Genomic DNA, 22,627 nt, shown 5'->3' on the forward strand with positions numbered 1-22,627 from the left:
ATCATGATCCGATTAACTTTTATAGTAGATATTAATCATCCTACTGTTTGGCCAACAAGCACACAACTTATAAAATCTTTAAAATAACTTATAAGCTCTTTCAAAGTGTGGCAAAATAAGTTCCTAAACAATTTATAAGCTTTAAAAATAAGCTCCTCAAAAAAGAAGTTTCTCTATCGCAACTTAGTTTTTATAATCTTATATGTAATAATTATTTTACAAATATTATTCATCTATAGTTTTTATTTTCACCATACATCCTTTGAAGTTTATCTTTCTTTTTTTTTCCTCTCTCTCTCTCTAACTAGTGTATAACCCGTCAAGATTCGAATTTAAATTTGAAGGTATTATGCCAGCTGATGTTCTGCTTCCTCCGAGTCTAAGGGGATGGAGGTTTGTGTTGTTGAATTACAGGGAAAAAAGAAGGCATATCGTTATAGAGGTTCTGAAACAGTTTTTTTTCCCCCAAATTTTTTACTTTCGTAGACTAAAATGAAAATTTGAAGAAGTATTACAATTCACTTCCGTCAGATTGCCATCCATGCCTATAGAACTCTAATAAGGGAAAAAATTTATGTGTATACTATCAACACATAGTTATAATACTGTTGCACCGAATAGCCCATATTTTGATATTTACTGTGAATCTGCCATTCTTTTTTAATGATAAACATTTCAGTTAATCCATTTTAGAGTTGCCTGGGTCTTTATTTGATTTTTAATTTTCTTGGGTTTGGGTGAAAATCTCAACATTGATAGGTTCTCTTCCATTTGATGAAATAGATTTTTCCAGAGTCCTCAATATTTTTAGATATTTTGTTTTTCTGGTACAGAACGATTGAGTCTGAGACAAAAGATTGGGCAGCTTCACTTGTCAGTTTTTTGTTATTTCAATTTTGATAAGATTTATGAGATTGATATGCATTGCATTACCCAACGCATATATGATGTTCCTTACAAATTACAAATAGCAAAAACTGCTAAATCACTGTTAGAAACCAAAAATGGCTCTCCCAAAGTTCTACTGGTAAGAAAATTTATAAATAATTAGTAGACGTCTCTAAAGTTTATGTATATGATTTCTCAAATCGATTTTTTGTCTAACTTTTAAATTTGTAACTCTTTTGAGTTGTTGTGCTAATGAAATTTTCAATGGATTTAGGTATCCAGGAAGTCGAGCATTGCTCTTTCAATTGCTACAATTCTTTCTGGTGGTTGAGTAAGCAATTTCCATTTCATTATCAATAATTTTCGCATTTAATGCGATGCTTGTAGTTATGTGAACATGAAATAGTCAAGAGTAGGTAGTGACGTTTTCATGATCAAATCTTTTAATCAATATTTTAGCTTGCTCTTTGACTAGGAAAGAAATTAGAAAATGGTGAATTGAGGTTATAGAGTTTCATCATTTTTCTCTTTTGGCATAAGCTAGCAGACTACATAATAATTATTGGATTTATGTTCTGGATGCTTTAGCATTTTTCCATATTGAATGGAGCTGGTTTTTATCTACCTATTCAAAGCAAAAAGTTAGTGGTGTCTATTCTGAAGTCAACCCCATGGTTGCATTTTGAGATATGCTAATCTTCACAGCAAATGATTTTGAAGCATAGTTGATCCTATAATGTTTGGTTATTGGAATTTGGTATTGCGGACGTAAAAAAAGATGTCTTTGTTCAAATCTTACTTTCATTTTTCTTTTTCTGTTTTTGGTTTATGAAGAATTTGTATTTTTCCAATTTGGTTCTTTCCCTCCTTATTTGTGCAGCCATGAATTTATAACGATAACATATTTTCAAACTGATAATCTGATGCTATCGCTTTCCACCAAAAGAACTTAACAGATGAACTTGAATTTTTCAAGTGTTTCATAACTTTCATTTCATTTCTCATAGCAAATCTTGTAGCTAATTAGCCTGGCTACACAAATAAGTGAATATGAAGGTAGTATTTCAATAATTACTATATGCTTTAATAATTTTCTGCTACGTATTATTAATCTTTATCAGTTCATGTAAGAAATTACTTACATATGTCTGGTCGAGAAACTTTTGCACGAAGTTGTAGGATTCAGAAGAAGTAGAAGGGATCTCAATTAATATTGCACTTTAATTGTAAAGAGTTATAAGTTTCTTTTTTCCTATATCTCGTATTCATTTTCTTTTGCTTTAACCTTCTTGTGATGCCATGCTAAGTACAAAGGAACAATATTGTCAAGTGAAGAAGGATGTGAATTACCTGTCTTCGTTTGGGAAGTTAATTGTGCTTTGTTGATCTTCATACAGGTGTTTGGATTCTCCTTCAGATACATTGTTAAGATATGCTATGCTAACATCATTAGAACAGTTGATGGTGGCACCCACATTAATGGTGTAAAGGCTTCATTAACAAGAACCCTCAACAATCTCTTAAAGAAGTCTAAAGTCATTAAGGTATCCCACGTCTGTTTTAATATTTTCTGTCGTTTTATTTTTAATTGATATATCTGCTCTCAAAGCAAGTTAGTAGAAAGAGTGAAACGAAATCATTCAGCTGCTTGATTTCAGGAAAAGGATATTAGTTTAAGTGGAGAGCATGTAAGATAGGGGCTAACTTATGGGATTTCTGTGAAAGTTCCAAATTCAAAATTTGAAAGACAAACAAAGGTGTCTTTTTCACTTATGCATTAGTTCTTAAACCATTTTCTAGGAGAAACATGTCTTATAGATGTTTATGATTTTGTAACTAAATACCAACTGTAATTTTTATCTTTTTGAACTAAAAGACGATATCAGGAAACCCGGAGGTGGGGAAGATTATTGATCAATCTATTCTAGAATATCTTACCGAGTACCTGGAGTTGCATCCTCAAGTCCTTGATGTAGTTATGTCGAAGTCCCTCAATGCTCTCAAGGTATCTTCAGCGCCATCTGTAATATCTAATGCATCTGTCTAAGCTATTGTTACGGCGATTTCTCACTTAGTGATCATTTCATTTCTTCATTTTTTCCCTCTTTTTTTAGGTGGCTAGCGGCAAAGAGGGCCAGAGAATTGGTGAGACAAAATAGTGTCCTATAATCATCGTCCCTTCCGGGAAAGCTTGCTGATTGTTATGAAACCGATCCAGCAAAAGTTGGTATAGTTGTATCCTTTTGTTATGTACTACACGTCTACATGTTTACATTTTTATGCTCTTGTGTATTCTTTTAGTCTATAACCTTACAACAAAGAGCATTAATTCATTTCAAAAAAAGGGTAAATATTAGTTTTTGGCCTAAAACAATAGTGAGAAATCACTCAAACCTTCTGTACACCCCTGGTGTCAAAAGGTTTACATTTTAAAATATTATTGCTCCTGTGTGAGATTTTAATAATTTGGGAATTTTAGAGGGTTTTTCAGTTTTGCTGCCACTGCACCTTCAACTGAAGTTATCCCAGAAAACCTGCCTAAGCAAATCCATGAGATCAAGGACTTCCTTCTCATTGCTCGAAGGAAGGATGCACGATCTGTGAAAATTAAGAGGAGCAAGGATGTCGTGAAGTTCAAGGTTCGGTGCTCCAAGTATCTTTACACACTGTGTGTGTTCGACTCTGAGAAGGCTGAGAAGCTGAAGCAATCCCTCCCACCATGTTTGAGCGTGCAGGACCTGTAGAAGTCAATGGCGGATCTTTACTGTAGTCAGTTGTTGGCTTTCTTAATTCTGCATTATTCTCCTTTTGAATCCTTTGGTTGTTATTTTGAATTGATGTTGAAGCCATGGATTTGTATGGGCTCAATTTTGAGTTGTTAGTTATCAATTGAATTCGTCAAAAAAATAATTTGGGGATTTTAATGATTTGGGTTTGGGAATGGTAAGATTTTGTGATTTGGGCTAGGGGTGAGCAAAAAATCCGAAACCAAATAACCGAACCGTTCCAAACCAAAATTTTAAAATATGGTTCGGTTTTTTCAGTTTTTCGGTTCGGTTCGATTTTTTTTTCATAAAAATTCGGTTTTTCAGTTCGGTTCGAATTTTTTAAAACCGAACAAAACCGAAAAACCAAATTATATTTATAACATATATATGTATATAATATTTTAATTATAATTTTATAATATCTAACTTCTACTATTTTTAAAATTTTTATAATTTTTTTTATGGAATTTTCAATTTTTAAAAAAAAAATTGTGTTTTTTTTTCCAGATTAGTTTGGTTTTTCGGTTCGGTTCGGTTTTCATTATAAAATTTTTGATTAATTCGGTTCGATTTATTGGTTTATTCGGTTCGGTTCGATTTTTTTTTTCAAGCCGAACAAAAATATGGTTTGGTTTGGTTTTTAACAAAAATCGAACCATATAACTGAATGCACACCCCTAATTTGGGCGGCAATAGGACTAGATTTGGCGGTACCTGAAGTATACCTTTCAATACATTAAAACTTGGTTTTAGCTATTGAAACTAGATTTGGCGGTACCTAAAGGAGTTTTAACATGAGAATTTTATTGATCCTTTTCCTATGGTGCTAAGTGGACCAGCTGAGAGAATTGGTAGAGAACTGTTGAGTAGTTTCTTGTAGCCAACACTGTGAACGGCGATGGAAGCACGAGTCCAACGATGACAATAAGGTAGAGCTGCGGTTTTAGATGATAAGGTAGGGTTTTTACAGAGATGAAGGTAGGGTTTAATTAGGAGAGAATGAGAAGATTCATAACTCACCCATTTTCAGAAATGAAGAGTTGTTTAACTCACGTGTATTTTATAAGTTTTTTTCTTTTTTTCTAAATTCTGCGTGTAATACCCACATGACACATGACCGGAACACGTCATGTATCGGTTGCCGGATTATTTTTGCGGGCCACAAAAAAGAAAAAAATGAAACGATGAGTATTGTTTGTAATTTCGCTTTGGGTGGGATATTTTTTAGAAAACGTTCGAACGATGGGTCAAAAATTGATATTTACCCTCAAAAGTTTTTTAGGTATATTCATAATCGAAGGAGATTCAACTGGTGAGAGTGCTAAACAAGGTTGTGACCGTCGATTTCAGGTGATAACAATTTCATTTATTCTTTTTCAATTTCCACCATTCACATAAAAGAGCTTCCACCACATTTGAGTTGAATACTATCGCAGTTGCAAGAACTAGAATTCATTTTTCTTAAACCTTTCCTTTGCATTATTAGTTTTGAAATATTAACAACATTAACAGATAGTGTAAAAAATAGAAAGAACCATAATCTATGTTCAAACTGATTCATCAATTATCCTGGTCTATTGGATTATTCTAAAATGTTCTGTTAGTTGCCCCGATAGCAAATGAAATTTTGAATCATGTTGGCAATTAAGTAAATTATGGCATAATGGTCAACGAGTTAGAAAATTTCTTCAGTTTTATATTAGTTTTATTCGTAATTAAATGCCAATTGATGCAATTACGTTGCTTAGTGACGTATCTTATATGTTTCACATAACATTAACAATTTTGAGAATATGACAAAGATATTAAAGTGATGTCCCAGTAAAAATTGAACAACAGATAAAATAAAATACTCCATCCGTCCTATTAAAAGTGGCATGTATTCCATTTTGGGCTGTCCCAATATAAGTGGCCCATTTCCCTAAATAAAAAAATTTAACCCTAAAAAAGAGGTAGGCCCTACCATTTTTAACCAATTTACATATTCTCCTCAATTTCAGTGCCGCAAAAAGTTTTAAGCCACTTATTATGAGACGGAGGGAGTAAAAACAAATAATATATCTACCGACAAAATAATTGACAAAAAATACTATAAATTATATTATAATGTAATATCCCGTCGAATCTCGACGGGTTATACACTAGTAAGAGAATAAAATGGTTTCCTTGCAAACCTTTAGAGTGATGTGAAACCTTAAATTAATTTTATCCCATTTTCCCACGACTTCGTTTCTACCCTATCTTTTATTAATTTTATTTGGATTAGATCACTAGCAAGAGGTGTCAATTATGATCTACTCCATATTGGTTTTTATAAGATTAGATAAAATTATGACTCACAAAAAAAAAATCTGATTCATTTTGGTCGGACCCTGTCCAATTTCTCCATTTGACCTTACGGGATTGAACTGACCCGACCCGGCCCAGTTCCACACTTATCTAATAAGGCCATGATCACCTCAATCATGATCCGATTAACTTTTATAGTAGATATTAATCATCCTACTGTTTGGCCAACAAGCACACAACTTATAAAATCTTTAAAATAACTTATAAGCTCTTTCAAAGTGTGGCAAAATAAGTTCCTAAACAATTTATAAGCTTTAAAAATAAGCTCCTCAAAAAAGAAGTTTCTCTATCGCAACTTAGTTTTTATAATCTTATATGTAATAATTATTTTACAAATATTATTCATCTATAGTTTTTATTTTCACCATACATCCTTTGAAGTTTATCTTTCTTTTTTTTTCCTCTCTCTCTCTCTAACTAAAAATTTTCTCTTTAACTTATAAGCGCCCAATTATACAAACACTCTGACAACTTCTCTTAAGAAATTAGAACATCTTATAAGTTCCAAGAGCTCATAAACTCTTTACAAAAAGTTTTCCCAAACACCCTCTAAATCAATTTATATCTTTCTTCAGATAAAGCAAGAAAAAGTGAAAAAAAAAATCAGTTTGCTCTGTAACCTCAATTCTTGACGTTGGAACAATTACAGGAAAATATAAATAAATCAATATGGATATAATTGAAGCTTATTTCTGATGAAGCATGAAATTTCACCCTAAATATAAAACGATAAACGAGACACGAATTTACGTGGTTCAGTCATTAAGACCTACGTTCACGGAGATTGCCCGGTTTTTCCACTATACTTTGATAGAGTTACATTTTACAAGTGATGAATGAATAATGAGATGATCCTCTTCTAACCCACTACTAAGTCCCTATTTATAAGCTCGTAAATAAGCCTTAAGGCCTCAAGCTCATTCACTAAGATAATTGGGCTTAAGCCCATTTCATTCATTGACCTTGATCTGAGTCGCCTGTGCTGGCTTGATTCTCGCCGGAAGCTCTGTTATTTGTTTTACTATCCCAAGTCTTCAATTAAACATGCGCTGGTTAACTTAATAATAATAATAATAATAATAATAATAATAATAATAATAATAATAATAATAATAATAATAATAATAATAATAATAATAATAATAAATAGAAATGTTCCCGTTATATAGTGCACAGCGCTGATATGCATATTTTACTCCTCATCAATTTCCTTTTATAAAAAAGAAAAAGAAAAAAAACTCATCTCTTTTACATCTTTAACTACTGTTTTTCAAAATCTAATTAAAACAACATTGAGAAGCAAAATTGGAAATCAATGACGTTTTAATAAACAAGTAAAGATCACAAACAACAAAAAATAAAATGAGGTTCACAAATGTAGTTTATAGTAAATAACTAATGAGTATATTGATCAAACAAGATCAATAAACTAAATCCAGTTTTACCAAAAAACAAGATCGATTGACGAATCCAGTCATTTCTGCATAGACATTCCATATGAACAATTCAAACCACCATTGCTTGTCAGTTTCAAGCTCTTCTTACAAGAACATGGCCAAGAACAATATAATTTGTACATAAATGCAAATCTAAGCCATCGGGGAGGGGGGAGGGAGGCATGATGTCGGTTTAACCCATCGCGTACTTCTGGGTCCAGCTCCTAGCAGTCTGCTCGTACTTGGTCCTGTCCGTCTTGTACATGTGCGCGATTTCAGGTACCAAGGGGTCGTCCGGGTTTGGGTCCGTCAAGAGTGAACAGATCGAGAGCAACACCTGAAAGTATATATAATTATGACTCACATACAAGTATGTGCATTAAGATGAGGTAAAACATATTCGATGCAAGACACAGCAAGCAAAGCTAATCAGACAGCAAAGGAACCATGAAAACAAAGATTTAACGTATCATCAAACTCTCCCATGGTTGAACAGATTATTCATGAAAAGGAACATATTTGTTGGTGTTGGTCAAGTCTGGTTCTTGGCTTGACAGCGGATAAATAAGACTAGCTCAGTCGACAAGTTTTTAGAAAATGCTTCAGTAGAGTTGCATATTGAGCACATTTGCAACCTAAGGATAAAAGAACTATACATTTACAGCAAGCAAGTATACTCTTCAGTCTTCAACGATTGACAGCATTATAGAAATTATGTTTACTATCACATTCACGACCATTGAGGAATACAATACAAGGTTGTATGAGAACTGAGAAGGATGGACGAATTTATTATTGGAATAGGGAAGAGAGCATATAAGTGTGTTGATTGTCGTTATTCATTTCGTATGGTATTTATAATTTGGCTAAACACAGGGCGATACACCAGTAGAAAATGTAAACTAACCTTGGAAATTGTCAAGGCAGGGCTCCACTGTTCTTTCAAGATATCAAGGCAAATGCTCCCATTGCTATTAATATTCGGGTGAAAAACTTTTGTCCTGAATGCTACCTGCAAAAGACGTGTTTAGTTTAACATCTCACATACAAAAACCAAGAGGAAGAGAAGGCATGGGCCACACCCATGGGTGTATCGTGTAGGGATGGGGTGGTTGGTTCATCTTAAACTGATTTACAGGATACTGCTAACTTTCAATGCTATCATTTTCATAGAGCACTTTCTGCATGTGATTGCAACATTTATAACGTGTTGTAAAAACCATGAAGCAGCGAGAATGTGAAGCCTAAAATTTTGAAGCCGATAGCAAGAGATCAAGGGGGAAAAATAACAACCTTCCAGCATATCTCAATTTATGTTCAAATAAATAATAACAAGAATTCATGATAAGAGACAATATTTTGATAGTCGTCACTTGAAATGGCATACCAATACTGTGATGAACCCTCAAGCTCAATTTCTGATAAAACTAATTTCTTTTACGCTACACATCTTTAGCAAAACAAATGTTCGACTACATTGATGAAGTTGATATAATAATCTTTGTGCAGTTCATGTCACCAAATACCAAGATGTGAATTTATGTAGGTAATAAAATGCAACGGGGGATTAGAACCATCCATTGGAATTAAAATGCGAGGGCAACAAGAAAATCACTAGACAAGAAACTGAAACAATTTAAGACAACAACAATTAACAAGTTAACCAAGTAAGAAACAACAGTTCCTAAGATAATTCAAAGATGTCGTACCTTTGGAGGTTTGAATGGGTAATCAGGGGGGAAATGAATGGTGACTAAAAACACCCCTCCTGCATAAGGACTATCTTGTGGACCCATTATAGTGGCTTGCCAGTGAAACATGTCTTCACCAACAGGTCCTGTCGACAGAAGGAATGAAGCTTAAGATATCGGCTAATTGAATGAGTCGACACAAATACTCACAATTGTTTAAACAACACGGTTGGTATAAAGTCGAAACCGGCAAACAATAACTCATGATGCTTAAGAGGAAACAATGATTTCTAGTGGAAAATTAGGAATACAAATCATACGTAGTCAATTTGTTAGCAATATCCACTTCTTAATTCAATGCTTTCTCGAATCAGCTTCATAACCAAATAAGTAAATAATCGCTAAAATCAAGAAAGTAAATCGGAAAAATGACTAATCCCTTAACATAGAACGTAAGAAGATTAACAAAGCTCTCCCTTGATCATTCACTGGTCTAGGTAATGGACAAGAAAAATTCAGTATGCATTATAGTTCTTGTAGGGCTAGCTACCCGCCTTTCTATCTGGACACATGATGTCCCCAGCTTCTAATGTATCAACATGTGTATATGGACATCAGTATGATTATTGACTCGCAAGAAAAAATTATGCAACATATGCCCCTCAAGAAAAAGTTAATGCAAAATATGAATGAATCTCAACTTTCTAGCATAATATATACATCAACGACGCACAATCAAACAGGACATTAGTAGGGTAGCCCCCAAATAGTTATCAACATCCCAATGGCACCAGATAATGCACAGTTTCATTTAACCTTTCCCATTTTCAATAAATACCACCGCTCATTTTGCACAAAGGAAAAAAGAAACACCCCAAAATCTTTTTACTGAATAAAAAAATATTTCGTTTTCATTCTCTTCTTTTTTTTACCTTTCTCGGTAACAGGCAAGATTGCTGACCAAAAAACTACAAATCATTCAAATGCAAGTGAAATATTCACCAACATCAAAATGCGAAAAAGAAACATACCAAACCACTATTAATCTAGATGCTAGCCACAGAGTAGCACGGCCAAGATTTAAATTTACTCGCAAAAATCGATCGAAACAACAAAATCCAAAAAAACCGCATGAAATATATTCATTTACCATCTAGCCACATCTAGCCAACACGCAAATCGAAGATCAAACTATAGACCACATAAAAACAAAAAAAAATTGTAAAAAATAATAAAATTGGCCCAATTAAATACCCGCGCTACAGGAAGTGGGAGGATCTTTCTGCAAATCCTTTAGCTCCTTCAAGATCCGTTTGGAAGCCATCGTTCATGAATCAGATCTGCCAAATTGAATTCAAGGGCAAAAAATGAAGCCCACGGATAAAAATGAGGTTGCGTATATATACGAACGATCGAATTCCTTGAAAGAAATGAGACTTTTTTTTTGTTGTTTTTTACTTTTTCTCCCCCTAATTTCTTCTGGTTCAGCTGCCGCTGCTGCTTCTTGACGCTAAGGAGAATATAGTGCGACTTTTTAATTATTTTCTATTAATAAATTAATTTAATGTGCAATATTTGCCTTTTTGAATAAATAGTTATATTCGGATATTATAAGCGTGTCGATCACTTTAATTGGAATTCTAATTACGATAATTTAGTGAGTGGATATTTTCAAATCTCCCATTATAGTATGTGAGTTAGCTATTTTTGACAATCTTGATTGTGTCGCTACCAATATTAACTTATTCTTGATCAATACATATGGTAAATTTATGTGGATGAATTATGATGAATTTGTGATTGAATTGTTATATAATCTTTTCGTGTAAATTAATGTTAATCACGTAAATAAATAATTTAATTAGCTAAGTAAATTTTGCTAATGACTCTACCCGATTCCGGTAGCTTTGGTACTTGGTCGGTGTCATGATTCGTCGATTAAGTATTGTTGAACGATGTGGTTTATAACATCTTAGACACCATATCCTTGGTAGCTAGCATGACTTTTAAGGATGAGTTCTACTTAGAGTGTTGTAACAAATGGTATCAAAACTTACTCCATGCTCTGATACATTCGGAGTGCTATGGGCCGCTACGGGTCGTCTGTGGTGGTATGGGCCGTCAAGGGTGGTGAATTAAGTACGTGGTGATTTGTCATTATTTGTCCCACATTGGTTAAGTATGAGTTGATTGATGTGCTTTTATAATACCTTAGGCAACAATCTTTTTTTTAAGGTAAAGAGAGAATTTTATTAAGCACACAAACATGGAACGTGGAGATGACCCACCATAAAGGACGGGGGTTCATTCCAAACATGAGGTGCATTGATATCTCTCGCTGACTTCGGTAGACAATGAGCAATAGCATTCTTAGCTCTCTTGATAAAATGAATACGGACCTCTGGCATAAGCAATAGTCATCTCTACAATGTGAAGCAATAATACCCACCTCTGCGATATTCCTCTCCCTTGAACTAATCGCATCGTGAGCCCGTTTAAAATCGGTTTCCACCCAGCCCTGTGTAAATCCCTTCTCCTTCATCCATGAAAGGGCCTCCTTAATTCCCATCAATTCACCTTCATCAATAGCACGCATGCCCGGAATTCTGATAGCCTTACCCGCAATGAAGTTACCAGCATGGTCGTGGATAACCATCCCCACCCCCATCGCGTTGCTATCCGAAAAGAATGTTGCGTCATCATTGCAGCAAACACAGCCCACAAGGAGAGGATGCCATCCCTCGCAGATAGCTCCCGGTGCAGCATTCCTGGCCCGAGGGAAGCGCCTCGTCTGGACCGCTAGCCACTCATCGTAGCAACACTTCGCCGCAAGCACAGCACGGGCAGGGGTGGGATGATCTCCTTTCCACACTGCTGAGTTCCTATCCCTCAAAATCTGCCAGAATAACATACATGCTTGGACTCTACGATCGCCATCATCATCCCTAAGAATATCAAAGAGGGCCTGCACAAATGATTCACACCGTTGCTCATGGTCGACAAGATAGTTGGCAAGGTTGTTCAGCCTCCAACACTTAACAACAAACGAGCAACTAAAAAATAGGTGCCAAAGGTTCTCAAACCCAACATTACAAATCCCACATTCACCGCCAACGATCGAACCTCTCGAAAGCAGCTTCTCCTTCGTGGGGAGGTTATTTCGAGCAACTCTCCAAAGGAAATTTTGCACCTTTTGGGGAACTTTAATTTGCCAAAGAGACTCCCATTGACCCTCCACAGCATACATAGGGTCTAGAGTGAGCGAACTCGCAAGCCGATAAGCAGACTTCACCGTGTACCTCCCGGTAGGGGAGAAATGCCAAACTAAAGCGTCCGGTTGAGGGGCCGGCATGAGTGGAATTCCCATGATAGCCTTGACATCAGGCTTCGTCAAGATATCTTCCAAGAGTTCAACGTCCCAACTGCGAGTACCCGGAATAATAAGATCGTTGACAGTCAATCCCCACATGTCGGGGGGGCATGGAGCCGAAACATAGAAGTCCTCGTCCCGCCGCAACCAAGGATCTCGGAAAACAATAATCATCGTGCCATCCCCAACTCTCCACCGAATGCCTAGTCGGACCAAATCTTGGGTTACATAGTATTGAAATAATAAATTATTGATGATCAAGTATAACTTACCGAAATTATTATTTAATTAGATAATTAATTTTATATTTATAATTTTCTAAAACCTAAATTAATCTTATTCTGTTGCATATTCCTGAAAAACTTCTGACTCTACCCACCCCATCGTTAACGTCGCCAGCGTAGCCCAGCCCCACCGCCTCAAGTTGAATTTTGAATTGACGGATTCTGATTAGCGCCAACACCTGAAACTCGCCCTCTCCTTCACTCTCTTTTATTTTTTCTCGGTGCCACGCCGCCATCGCAGCCCCGCCCCACCGCCTCGGACGATCTGTTTTCTCACTCATCGTCGCCGCATTTGACTCATGATGCATAAATCTAAATTGAGTTTTGAATTGACAGATTCTGATTAGTGTCGAATTTGCTTATTGTTATTCTTAAATTTTTTGAATTTGATTGTTTGAATTATAATTTATGCATGTATAAATTGAATTGAGTTTGAATTATGATTCAGGAAGAATCAAGTAATTCCTAAACTAGAATCTAAAACTAACCAAACGCTAACAAAAAAAATAAAAAAAAATACAAATGTCATAATATGTGGACAATTTTTTTTGGTGAAATAATAGATGTGACGTAGTTAAAGAAAATCGGCCAATGAGAATTTGGGCCTGTGTATGGGCCTCTTGTTTGGCCCAATACTTTTTAAAAACTACCGGCCCATATCTATATAATATATAATAACAACCCCATATGCTATATATAGTAAATTCCCTTCAGCCCAAACAATAATTTTCAGATCTGGAAAAATACAAATTATAGGAGATGATTGAGATAATTAAGTTGTAAAAAACGTTTCTGCCTCATTTCTAAGTAAGCGAAGTTTTATCATATTCCTGCAAGTCAAACTTTAATTTAGTATAATTGTAACTGAAATGCTGGAGAGCTCAATTAATGGCTATTAATAGCCGAAAAGTCATTATAAATAATTGTGCTTTCTGAAAAAATTTAAGTATTCTTTTATTTCCACTATTTGCATCATATTTTTACCATTATTTTACGTGCATCCAAAAAATATGGCTCCTTTCTATAGCTTAATCTAACATATACAAAACACGGGGGAGAGTAGAGCGGATTTATTTTAAAGCTACGAGTTGTTCGGTCGTATACTTTATCTTCCTATGGGAAGACCAATAATTTTACTTCACAAGAGTTAGTGTTTCCTGATCGAAGCGGTAATTGGATCCATGAATCGATTAAACCCGTTGATCATAAAAGACTGCAATTTGATTTTATTGTTGGTAGTATTTACGCTTTTCAATTTGTTAAAGTACAAGACAACAACATGCGTTTCAAAACTACCGCAAGCATTTTTAAATTTACGTCCACTTCAAAGACTCGTGCGGTTGAGATATTCGATGATACTTTTCCATCGAATTCATTCATTTTCCATGAATTTTCTACTCTAACAGATATTGCACAATTGGATGCCAATAGTTTATTTGGTAACATTTTTATATCTTTTTTTTTATTAAAATATTACTCAACAAGTCGTTCTTTCTTAAAATTTGTAATCTTCTATTTTGCAGATATTATAAGTAAAGTTGATCATGTTCTAGAAGCACAAAGGGAAAATATCAATGATCGTGATTCTATTTTGGTGGATGTATATCTCAAAAATATCGAGTAAGTTCACTTTTTTTATTTCAATATATTTGTGATTCACTGCAATTTAATATTATTTGTTACTATATTTTTTATGATAAATATATTTACCAATATATAGGGGACAACGAATTATTTGTACATTGTGGGGTGATGCTTGTGAGGAAATTGTTTGTGTTTGGCAAGATAAGACGAATCGCCCGCTCATTATGATTCTTCAAATGTGTCGTGCAAAAGTTTATAACAGTACGTTAATATATTATGAATATATTTTTATATTTTTTCATAATATTTTCCATATTATATACTCCCTCCGTCCCTGAAATGGCTTCCTCTTTGGGGACGGCACGGGTTTTAATAAAAAGTTGTAAAGTGTATTGATAGTGAAGAAAAAATGATATAATTAGTATTGGGAGTGGTGAAAAGTGAAAAGTAAGAATAAATAAAATATTATTAGTGGTGGGGTAGATTTCCAAAAATGGAAAGAAAGAAAGAGGAAGTTATTTGGGAGACATCCCAAAATGGAAAAAGAGGAAGTTATTTTAGGGACGTAGGGAGTATTTATTTTTTTCAACTTTATTTGTTTAATTTAAATAACTCATCACAAATTATTTTACAATTTCTTTCAATATGTTCAGATGAGGTTCGCATATCAAATGTATTTGACATCAAGTCGAATTTTACCGGTTGGATGTCAAGTGACACTTCGCCTTTGATATTGTAATGTTTTCCGGTACCTCTGGTGCCAAACTGATGATTTATACAATTTCTTTTCTTATAAAAAAATATCAAATGTATTTTATATTACCAATATGATACTGAATGCGAACATTCAAGAAATAACTGATTTTAAACAAAGGTAACTCATACATGTTATATCATAGATTTAAAGTTTCTTATGACACGCATGTTTATTAAAAGCAATGTGTTTTTTTTTTCTTTTCTTTTCAGTTTGACGACTGACAATGATGTTAGTGATTTTAAATTGACCACAATTTTTAAATCCTCCACTAATCATGTGGATGATGATTGAAAAAGTGGACAAAGCACATTGGTCACTATACAATCTTTGAATGAAAGAAATCAGGTTAATTATATTTATTTGAAATTAGGAAATATTAATTTTAATATAATCTATATATAGTTATATCTCCATTTTTCATCTATGACTAAGAGGGTGTTTGGCTGAGCTAAGCTGTTTTGAGGAGCTTATAAGCTCCTCCAAAGTGTTTGGCAAAATAAGCTCTCAAACAGCTTTTAAGCTCCAAAAATAACCTTCAAGAGCTTATAAGCTCCCAAAAAAATAAGTTCCTCTACCCCAACTTATTTTTTTATAATCTCATATGCAACAATCATTTTACAAATATTTTTCAACTATAATTTATTATTTTCATTATATATCGTTCAAGTTCATTTTTCTTCGATTTTCTCTCTCTAACAAAAAAATTATCTCTCTAGCTTATAAGCTCAATTATCCAAACACTTTGACAACTTATAAATTCTTAAAAATTACATCTTATAAGCTCCAAGAACTTATAAGCTCTTTAAAATAAGCTTAGCCAAACACCCTCTAACTACAATTATATATATATTAGGTTGGTACTGTTTGAGTCTATGGAATGATTGATTTAATCACTTCAAGAGAAAGTTGGTTTTATCTATCATCCACACGTTGTTCAAGAAAAATTTCCAAGGTCGGGGATAAATTGTTTTGTGATAAGTGCAATTTATCCAATGCAATTGGAACTCTAAGGTACAAATTAATAGTGAACATTTTCGATGAGACTGGAGATGCATCATTGTTATTATGGAACAAAGAGTGTGTACAATTGATACAACAATCGAATTAAGAGCTGCACATGTTATTGTAAGCTCATACTAAAACATAAGCACTAAAATATTTTTTAATATTTTTTTATTTTTAATACTTTCTAAAAAATTATTAACTAATTTATCATATGTATGTAGGGTGATCAAAGCTATGAATTGCCCAATGAAATTACATCAATGGTTGATCGAGAGGTTATGTTCAAAATACATATTAAAGCCGGTCACATATATTTGGACAATCATTCAATATTGTCGCAATTAATTTGGATACTGATGTCATTTCAAAATATGGTGGCATGAAAAACTCTACCAATGAGGTTGAATTTGAATAATGCAATTAAAAAAATCATATATGATTGGAATTTGCATGATTACATTAATTTGTCTATCATTCTATTTTAAATAGGAAACCGAGCCGGATTTGCTTTCAATTCTCGCTAGCTCGGAATTTGTTGATGAAATGCATGGATCTTCAGAGCAACCAATTGAATGTTCACCAAACACAACTCCAACCATAGAGTGGAGCGTTGAGGAAAATGATCGCAGTTCGATAAAGAAATTTGGATGATCAATTTTCTTCGACCATGAATGCGAAGAAGATCAAAACGGTGGTCAAATTGAAGAAATAGTGGAATTGTATAGTACTATACGTCGCTTTTTTATTTCATGCTTAATTCATGCTTAATTTTCCAAACAATTTGAACTTGATATTTGATATTCCACACAATATGAAGTTTTTATGTTTTGATCATGAAAGTTTTTATCTTTTATTTATTTATTAATCGATGTTATCAGAATACATATTAGTTTAATAGGTAGTGTTGAGCTATAATAAAAAAAATTATACGATTTCTCTCTGTGAACGTAGATCTTAACAATCAAACCATGTTAAATACTTGTGTTATTTTTGTTTTAATATCTTCTTTATCAAGCGATCCCAAATACAGAGAATCAAGACTTCAGAGAGAAGAGAATGAGAGAAAACTGATTCTGTATTCTCATTAACCGTATCATACCGTTCCATCATATATATATATATATATGAATAAGTAATGTACAATATATAATAAATAATATTATTTACAATACTCCCCCTTGGACATTACTTGATTATGTTCATGTCTCTCTCGCTGAAAAACCCTGTGGGAAAAAACAGGAAAAGAAAAGAGTGCATGTGATATGTATAACTTTGTGCTGCATTTGTTGCCTCATTAAAAACCTTAACTAAGAAAACCCAATGGGAAAAAACTTAGTAAGGGAAAAAGAGTACAACAAAAATACACCTTCAAGGCATAATGAATTCGCTCCCCCTCAAACTAATAATCTACTAAGCCTACACATTCCAATATTATGAACATGTTTTTCAAAAGTTGATGTAGGAAGGGATTTTGTGAATAAATCTGCCAGATTATCACAAGAGCGAATTTTATTTATTTTAATTTCGCCGCTCTTCTGGGCTCATGCGGATAAAAGAATTTAGGTAATATATGTTTTGTTAAATTTCCTTTAATGTACCCGCTATCCATTTGTGCAACACAAGCAGCATTGTCCTCATATAGGACAGTGGGAGATTTATCATCCGCAATACCACAAGATCCGCGAATGTGTTGTATCAATGATCTTAACCATGCACATTCTTTAGCGGTCTCATGTAAAGCGATAATCTCTGAGTGGCTTGAGGATGTAGTAACTAGAGTCTGTTTAACAGATCTCCAAGAAATAGATGTACCACCACTGAGGAAAACATAACCAGTCTGAGATTTAGCATTATGGGGATCAAATAAATAACCAGCATCCGCATAGCCTACCAATGTCATGTCTTGGTTTCTTGGATAGAACAAACCAAGATCTTTTGTACCTTGAAGATAACGAAGTATGTGTTTAACACCATTCCAATGTCTTCATGTAGGAGAAGCACTGAATCTTGCTAGCAAGTTAACCGCAAATGCTATGTCAGGCCTTGTGCAATTTGCGAGATAAAGTAGTGCTCCAATTGCACTCAAATAAGGAACTTCTGGTCCTAAAATATCCTCATCATTTTCTTTAGGTCTAAATGGGTCCTTATCTACTTCTAGTGATCGGACAACCATAGGTGTGTTAAGTGGATGTGATTTATCCATATAGAATTTCTCTAAAATCTTACTCACATAAGTTGACCGGTGTACAAGAATTCCTTCAGGGAGATGTTCGATCTGCCGGCCAAGACAAAATCTCACTCAACATGATTGAACAAAGCCGTGCCAAACAAATGATTTAGCGAAGCATCATGGAAAAAAAAATTCCAATATCAAACAGATCCGTCAATCAACAATTTGAAAAGGTTATCACAAATAAGGGGCGACGAAAATCACTTATTCTCCGTAAAAATTATTTTCGAATTCCATTCTAAAATTTATAGAAACATGATGTAAAATTACCTTTCAAGAAAAATACGATTTTTTTCTTATGGTCTATCCCCGTGTCCACTCAGTTGGCTAGAGACTCGTGCTGATAACGTGTTGTAATATCTTCTTTATCAAGCGATCCCAAATACAAAGAATCAAGACTTCAGAGAGAAGAGAAGAAGAGAAAACTGATTCTGTATTCTCATTAACCGTATCATACCGTTCCATCATATATATATATATATATATATGAATAAGTAATGTACAATATATAATAAATAATATTATTTACAATAATTTTTATATTTTTATATTATTTATGTTGAGATTAATTCCACACTCGTCAGTTATACTATTATTATTATTATTATTATTATTATTATTATTATTATTATTATTATTATTATTATTATTATTATTGCACCCATATTTGTAATAGTATAATTAAAAAAATAAATTATTTGCTTAGTTAAAGGTTATGCGTTTTTTTTTTCAACATACACAATAATTTTTATTTATTATTTTAACACAATACAATGTTAATTAATACTCCCTCCATCCGCCAAGATTATGTAAAAATTACTATATCGGGCGTTCGCCAAGATTATGTCACATTCCTTTTAAGGCAATAGCCCCACCATCCTCTTTAATATTTTATCCTTACTAACATTCTTTATTTACAAAAAAACTCACTCCAAATTCAATTTCAACCACACATCTCATAAAGTGGTGGGACCCTTTCTCTACTACATCAAAATATCACCAATTTTATTAAATCTTGTGCCCAAGCAATTTTACATATTCTTGGCGGACGGAAGGAAACGTTATACAAAAAAGACTACAACAATTTACACGGGTGGAATACTAGTTTCTTTTAAAAACTGACCCATAACTAAGCCCAAACCTAGCCCCTTATTGCTCCCTTTCTCTCCTCCCTCTCACAGCTGCGCCTCTCCCACTCTCTCTCACGGAATCCGGCCGCTCCACATTTTCCCTCACTGAACTTCGGCCGCCACGATCCTCCTTCAATGAATGGCCGTCGACCGCCCTCACCCAAGTGGTGCCGCTGCCCCCCTGAAGTCCCCGACGAATGACAGCGAGAAGGCCGCCGCCATTGCCCATCATCCTCATCTCTCAACGACTCCGACGGTAGCAAACCACCGCCGTCTCCCTCTGTCCTCCGGCGGCTGCAGCAAGCCACGGCCGTTGCCCTCGTTTCCACACCCAACCACCGGAACCCAAGGCCGGCCCTGACATTCCAGGGGCCCTAGACGAAAAGAAAAAAATGGGCCCCTATAATATTAACTATAAAGTGCAATAAACTAGAAAACAATAATGAGATAATTACAAAAATAACTTAGATCTTATAGCATTTTGAGAAGCAAAATCATCAATAATTTCTTCAAGATCAAGCTTTTCTAATACCTCATGTTCAATGCATAAAACCGCTAATCCATTCAACCTTTCTTGAGATGTAGAACGTAAATATGATTTTATCAATTTTAATTTTGAAAAACTTCTTTCTGCTGAAGCTACAGTAACTGGTACAGTCAACAATATTCTATATGCAATAGAAACATTAGGAAAGCAATCTGAAACTTTAACAAATTCAAGAACCTCACCAAGCGACTTTGTTTCAGATGGTAAACACATTTGTAGCACTTGCAATTCAGAATATAAATCTTCAGCATCAATGTCAAATTTATCATTATATTTCAGGGCATCTTGAAGCTTAACACAACACTTATGCAATTTATCACTATCCCATAAAGATAACATCTTATGAGGAAATAAAAAGCCAAAAATATCTTCAAAAATTGTCAATTGTTCAAATCTAGTCTTTAAAGATAAAATAACAATATCCACTATAACAAGAAAATAATTGATCCTAAAAGACTCCTCATCAGATAATGGAATATCTTCTTGACAACTTTCATCAAATTGTTTCTTCCTATGAATCATACGTTTTGGTGGAAAAATAGGATCAATTTCCATCTTAGATGCAAGCTCCTTAGCTAATGTCAAGGCCGATTGAAAACCATCCTCTCTATATTTTTCAAAATAAGAAATCAAGTCTTTCAAAATAACTATTGCAACATCAATTTGCATATTTTTAGATTGTAGTTTTTTGCTAATCAAATTTGTTTTGTTCAATATATTATGCCATATAGTCATACCCAACAAAAACTCAAAATTCTCAAGTTCATTAGTCGCCAAAGACTCGGCTTCACTCCTAGTTTTAGCATCATCACTAACTCTTGCTAGTTCAAATAGAGCCTCTCTTATCTCATTGGGTTGAGTTATTATAGCAGTAACACTATTAATATGACTTTCCCATCTTGTTGTTGATAAGGACTTCAAAGTAAATTGATGAAGGTGATCCTGTAAAATTTTCCATCTATTTGTAGAACTTGCAAATAAAGTATACAAACGTTGCACAACTCCAAAAAAAGAAACTGCTTTAACACAAGAACTAGCCATGTCACATATTGTTAAATTAAGAGAATGACAAGCACATGGCATATAAAATGCTCTAGGATTAATTTCAAGTAATCTCTTTTGCACACCTTGATGTTTTCCTTTCATATTGGAACCATTGTCATAACCTTGTCCCCTCGCATTATCAATATCAAGCCCAAGTGATTCTAAAGCAGTTTGTATTTCATTGAAAAGAGCTAATCCCGATGTATCATCCACACTTATAAATTCTATGAAATATTCATTTATCATTATGCTAGAACTAGTCATATCAACACATCGAATTACTAAAGTCATTTGTTCATTATGACTTATATCTGAAGTGCAATCAAGTATCACTGAATAATACTTAGCCTCTTTGATTTTTTTGACTATATCATTCTTAACTTTAGAGGCTAATGTTGAAATCAACTCATTTTGAATCTTATGACTAAGGTAATGATAGTGAATTTCTTTATTTTGGACACGTCTTAAGTGCTCTTGCATTACCAAATCAAATTCTGCAATTAGTTCAAGTAAACCCAAAAAATTACCATTATTATTTTGGTAAATTTTCTCATTATCCCCACGAAAAGTCAAATTACGTGTAGCAAGACATTTCACAACAGCAATAATTCTAACTAAAACTTGTTTCCAATGTTCTTTCTCTTTCTTAATGTGTACTTGTAAATCTTTATCAATTGTTTGATTGCGTTTCAATCTAATATGCAAATCAATCCAAGTTCTCATATTATTAATATGCTCGACACCATTCTCATGTGTTTTGAGTCTATCATGTATATGTTTCCAATCGTTCAATCCTTCATTTGCCAACAAACTTTTACTTTGACATGATTTTAATAATTTACAGCAAAAGCAATATACTTTGTTCACATCTTTTGAATACACTAACCATTTTCTATCTTGATTCTCACCATTTGGTAATTTTCTAGTGTAATGAGAATATGCAAAATGTCTACCAAGTTCATCTACGGGGAATGTGAGATTATACTCTCTTAGGGGACCTTTCTCTATCAAGATATCTCTAGTTTTATTATCAATATTATCCCAAGTTCTTGGATCAAATATATTCAAAGCAACGTCAATTCGTTTTCTTTTATTTCTTTTTGGACTATCCGATGCATATTTTCTAGGCAACATAATAACCACAATAAATTTCAACCTCAATAAGACAATAACAATTAGCAATATCCACTATATATAACAAATAAATTCTAATCACAATTTCACAATCAAACACAAATCCACCAAAAATACCATAAACCTCAAAGCAATTAAATTTAAAATTGGAACAACACACCGGCTTATTTCTGCTGTAGAACTGAACTGGCGACGCAGCAGCAGGCCGGAGCACCGACGTCCGGCGACCACTGGAGGCTGGAGCACAGTGACAGGAGAAGAACAGAACTCCCTTCCCCGCTTCCCGGCGCCGGCAGAACACAGCAGATGTTCAATACAATTGAGGTGAGAGTGAGAGAAGAGAGATGGAGGAGAGAGTTGAGAGATGGAAAGAGAGAGAGAGAGAATCGGTGAGACTGAGAGCAGAGAGA

The 22,627-nt window shown here is 34.1% G+C and overlaps 2 protein-coding genes and 2 long non-coding RNA genes across 5 annotated transcripts; 2 read left to right on the forward strand and 2 right to left on the reverse strand.

Annotated features, from left to right (window-relative positions):
* The first annotated feature begins 1,256 nt into the window (after positions 1-1,256).
* LOC130998923 (uncharacterized) lies at positions 1,257-3,002 on the forward strand. Its single transcript, XR_009093344.1, has 3 exons — positions 1,257-2,432; positions 2,547-2,645; positions 2,765-3,002. It is a non-coding gene; the product is annotated as an uncharacterized LOC130998923 (long non-coding RNA).
* Positions 3,003-3,353: 351 nt separating this feature from the next.
* Positions 3,354-3,632, forward strand: LOC130998637 (60S ribosomal protein L38-like; the record flags this gene model as incomplete). The annotated part of the gene is made up of 1 exon (XM_057924051.1): positions 3,354-3,632. A coding segment is annotated over one exon (279 nt), but the record flags the coding sequence as incomplete, so codon positions are not given.
* A 3,741-nt stretch (positions 3,633-7,373) lies between these two features.
* On the reverse strand, positions 7,374-10,706 carry LOC130998924 (ubiquitin-conjugating enzyme E2 28-like). Of its 2 annotated transcripts, none has more exons than XM_057924356.1 (4): positions 10,387-10,706; positions 9,151-9,278; positions 8,349-8,453; positions 7,374-7,778 (listed from the first exon to the last, which is right to left on the reverse strand). In XM_057924356.1, exons 1-4 carry the CDS (start codon positions 10,454-10,456, stop codon positions 7,635-7,637), a joined length of 447 nt encoding a protein of 148 aa, XP_057780339.1. In that variant the 5' UTR covers positions 10,457-10,706; the 3' UTR covers positions 7,374-7,634. The 2 variants fall into 2 exon arrangements, with proteins under 2 accessions (XP_057780339.1, XP_057780340.1); XM_057924357.1 differs by lacking the exon at positions 10,387-10,706 and adding an exon at positions 10,283-10,356.
* Positions 10,707-19,346: 8,640 nt separating this feature from the next.
* LOC130998928 (uncharacterized) lies at positions 19,347-22,516 on the reverse strand. Its single transcript, XR_009093345.1, has 2 exons — positions 22,378-22,516; positions 19,347-19,866 (listed from the first exon to the last, which is right to left on the reverse strand). It is a non-coding gene; the product is annotated as an uncharacterized LOC130998928 (long non-coding RNA).
* Between the last annotated feature and the right edge of the window lie 111 nt (positions 22,517-22,627).

This window comes from Salvia miltiorrhiza, chromosome 8 (assembly GCF_028751815.1).
Source record: "Salvia miltiorrhiza cultivar Shanhuang (shh) chromosome 8, IMPLAD_Smil_shh, whole genome shotgun sequence".
In the NCBI taxonomy this organism is placed as follows: Eukaryota; Viridiplantae; Streptophyta; class Magnoliopsida; order Lamiales; family Lamiaceae; genus Salvia; species Salvia miltiorrhiza.

Coding starts and splice junctions, on each gene's coding strand:
- LOC130998924 (XM_057924356.1), bottom strand. CDS start 10,456: ATGGCTTCCAAACGGATCTTGAAGGAGCTAAAGGATTTGCAGAAAGAT. Junction 9,279..10,386: donor TCCCACTTCCTGTAGCGCGG/GTATTTAATTGG, acceptor TTCTGTCGACAG/GACCTGTTGGTGAAGACATG. Junction 8,454..9,150: donor ACCCATTCAAACCTCCAAAG/GTACGACATCTT, acceptor CGTCTTTTGCAG/GTAGCATTCAGGACAAAAGT.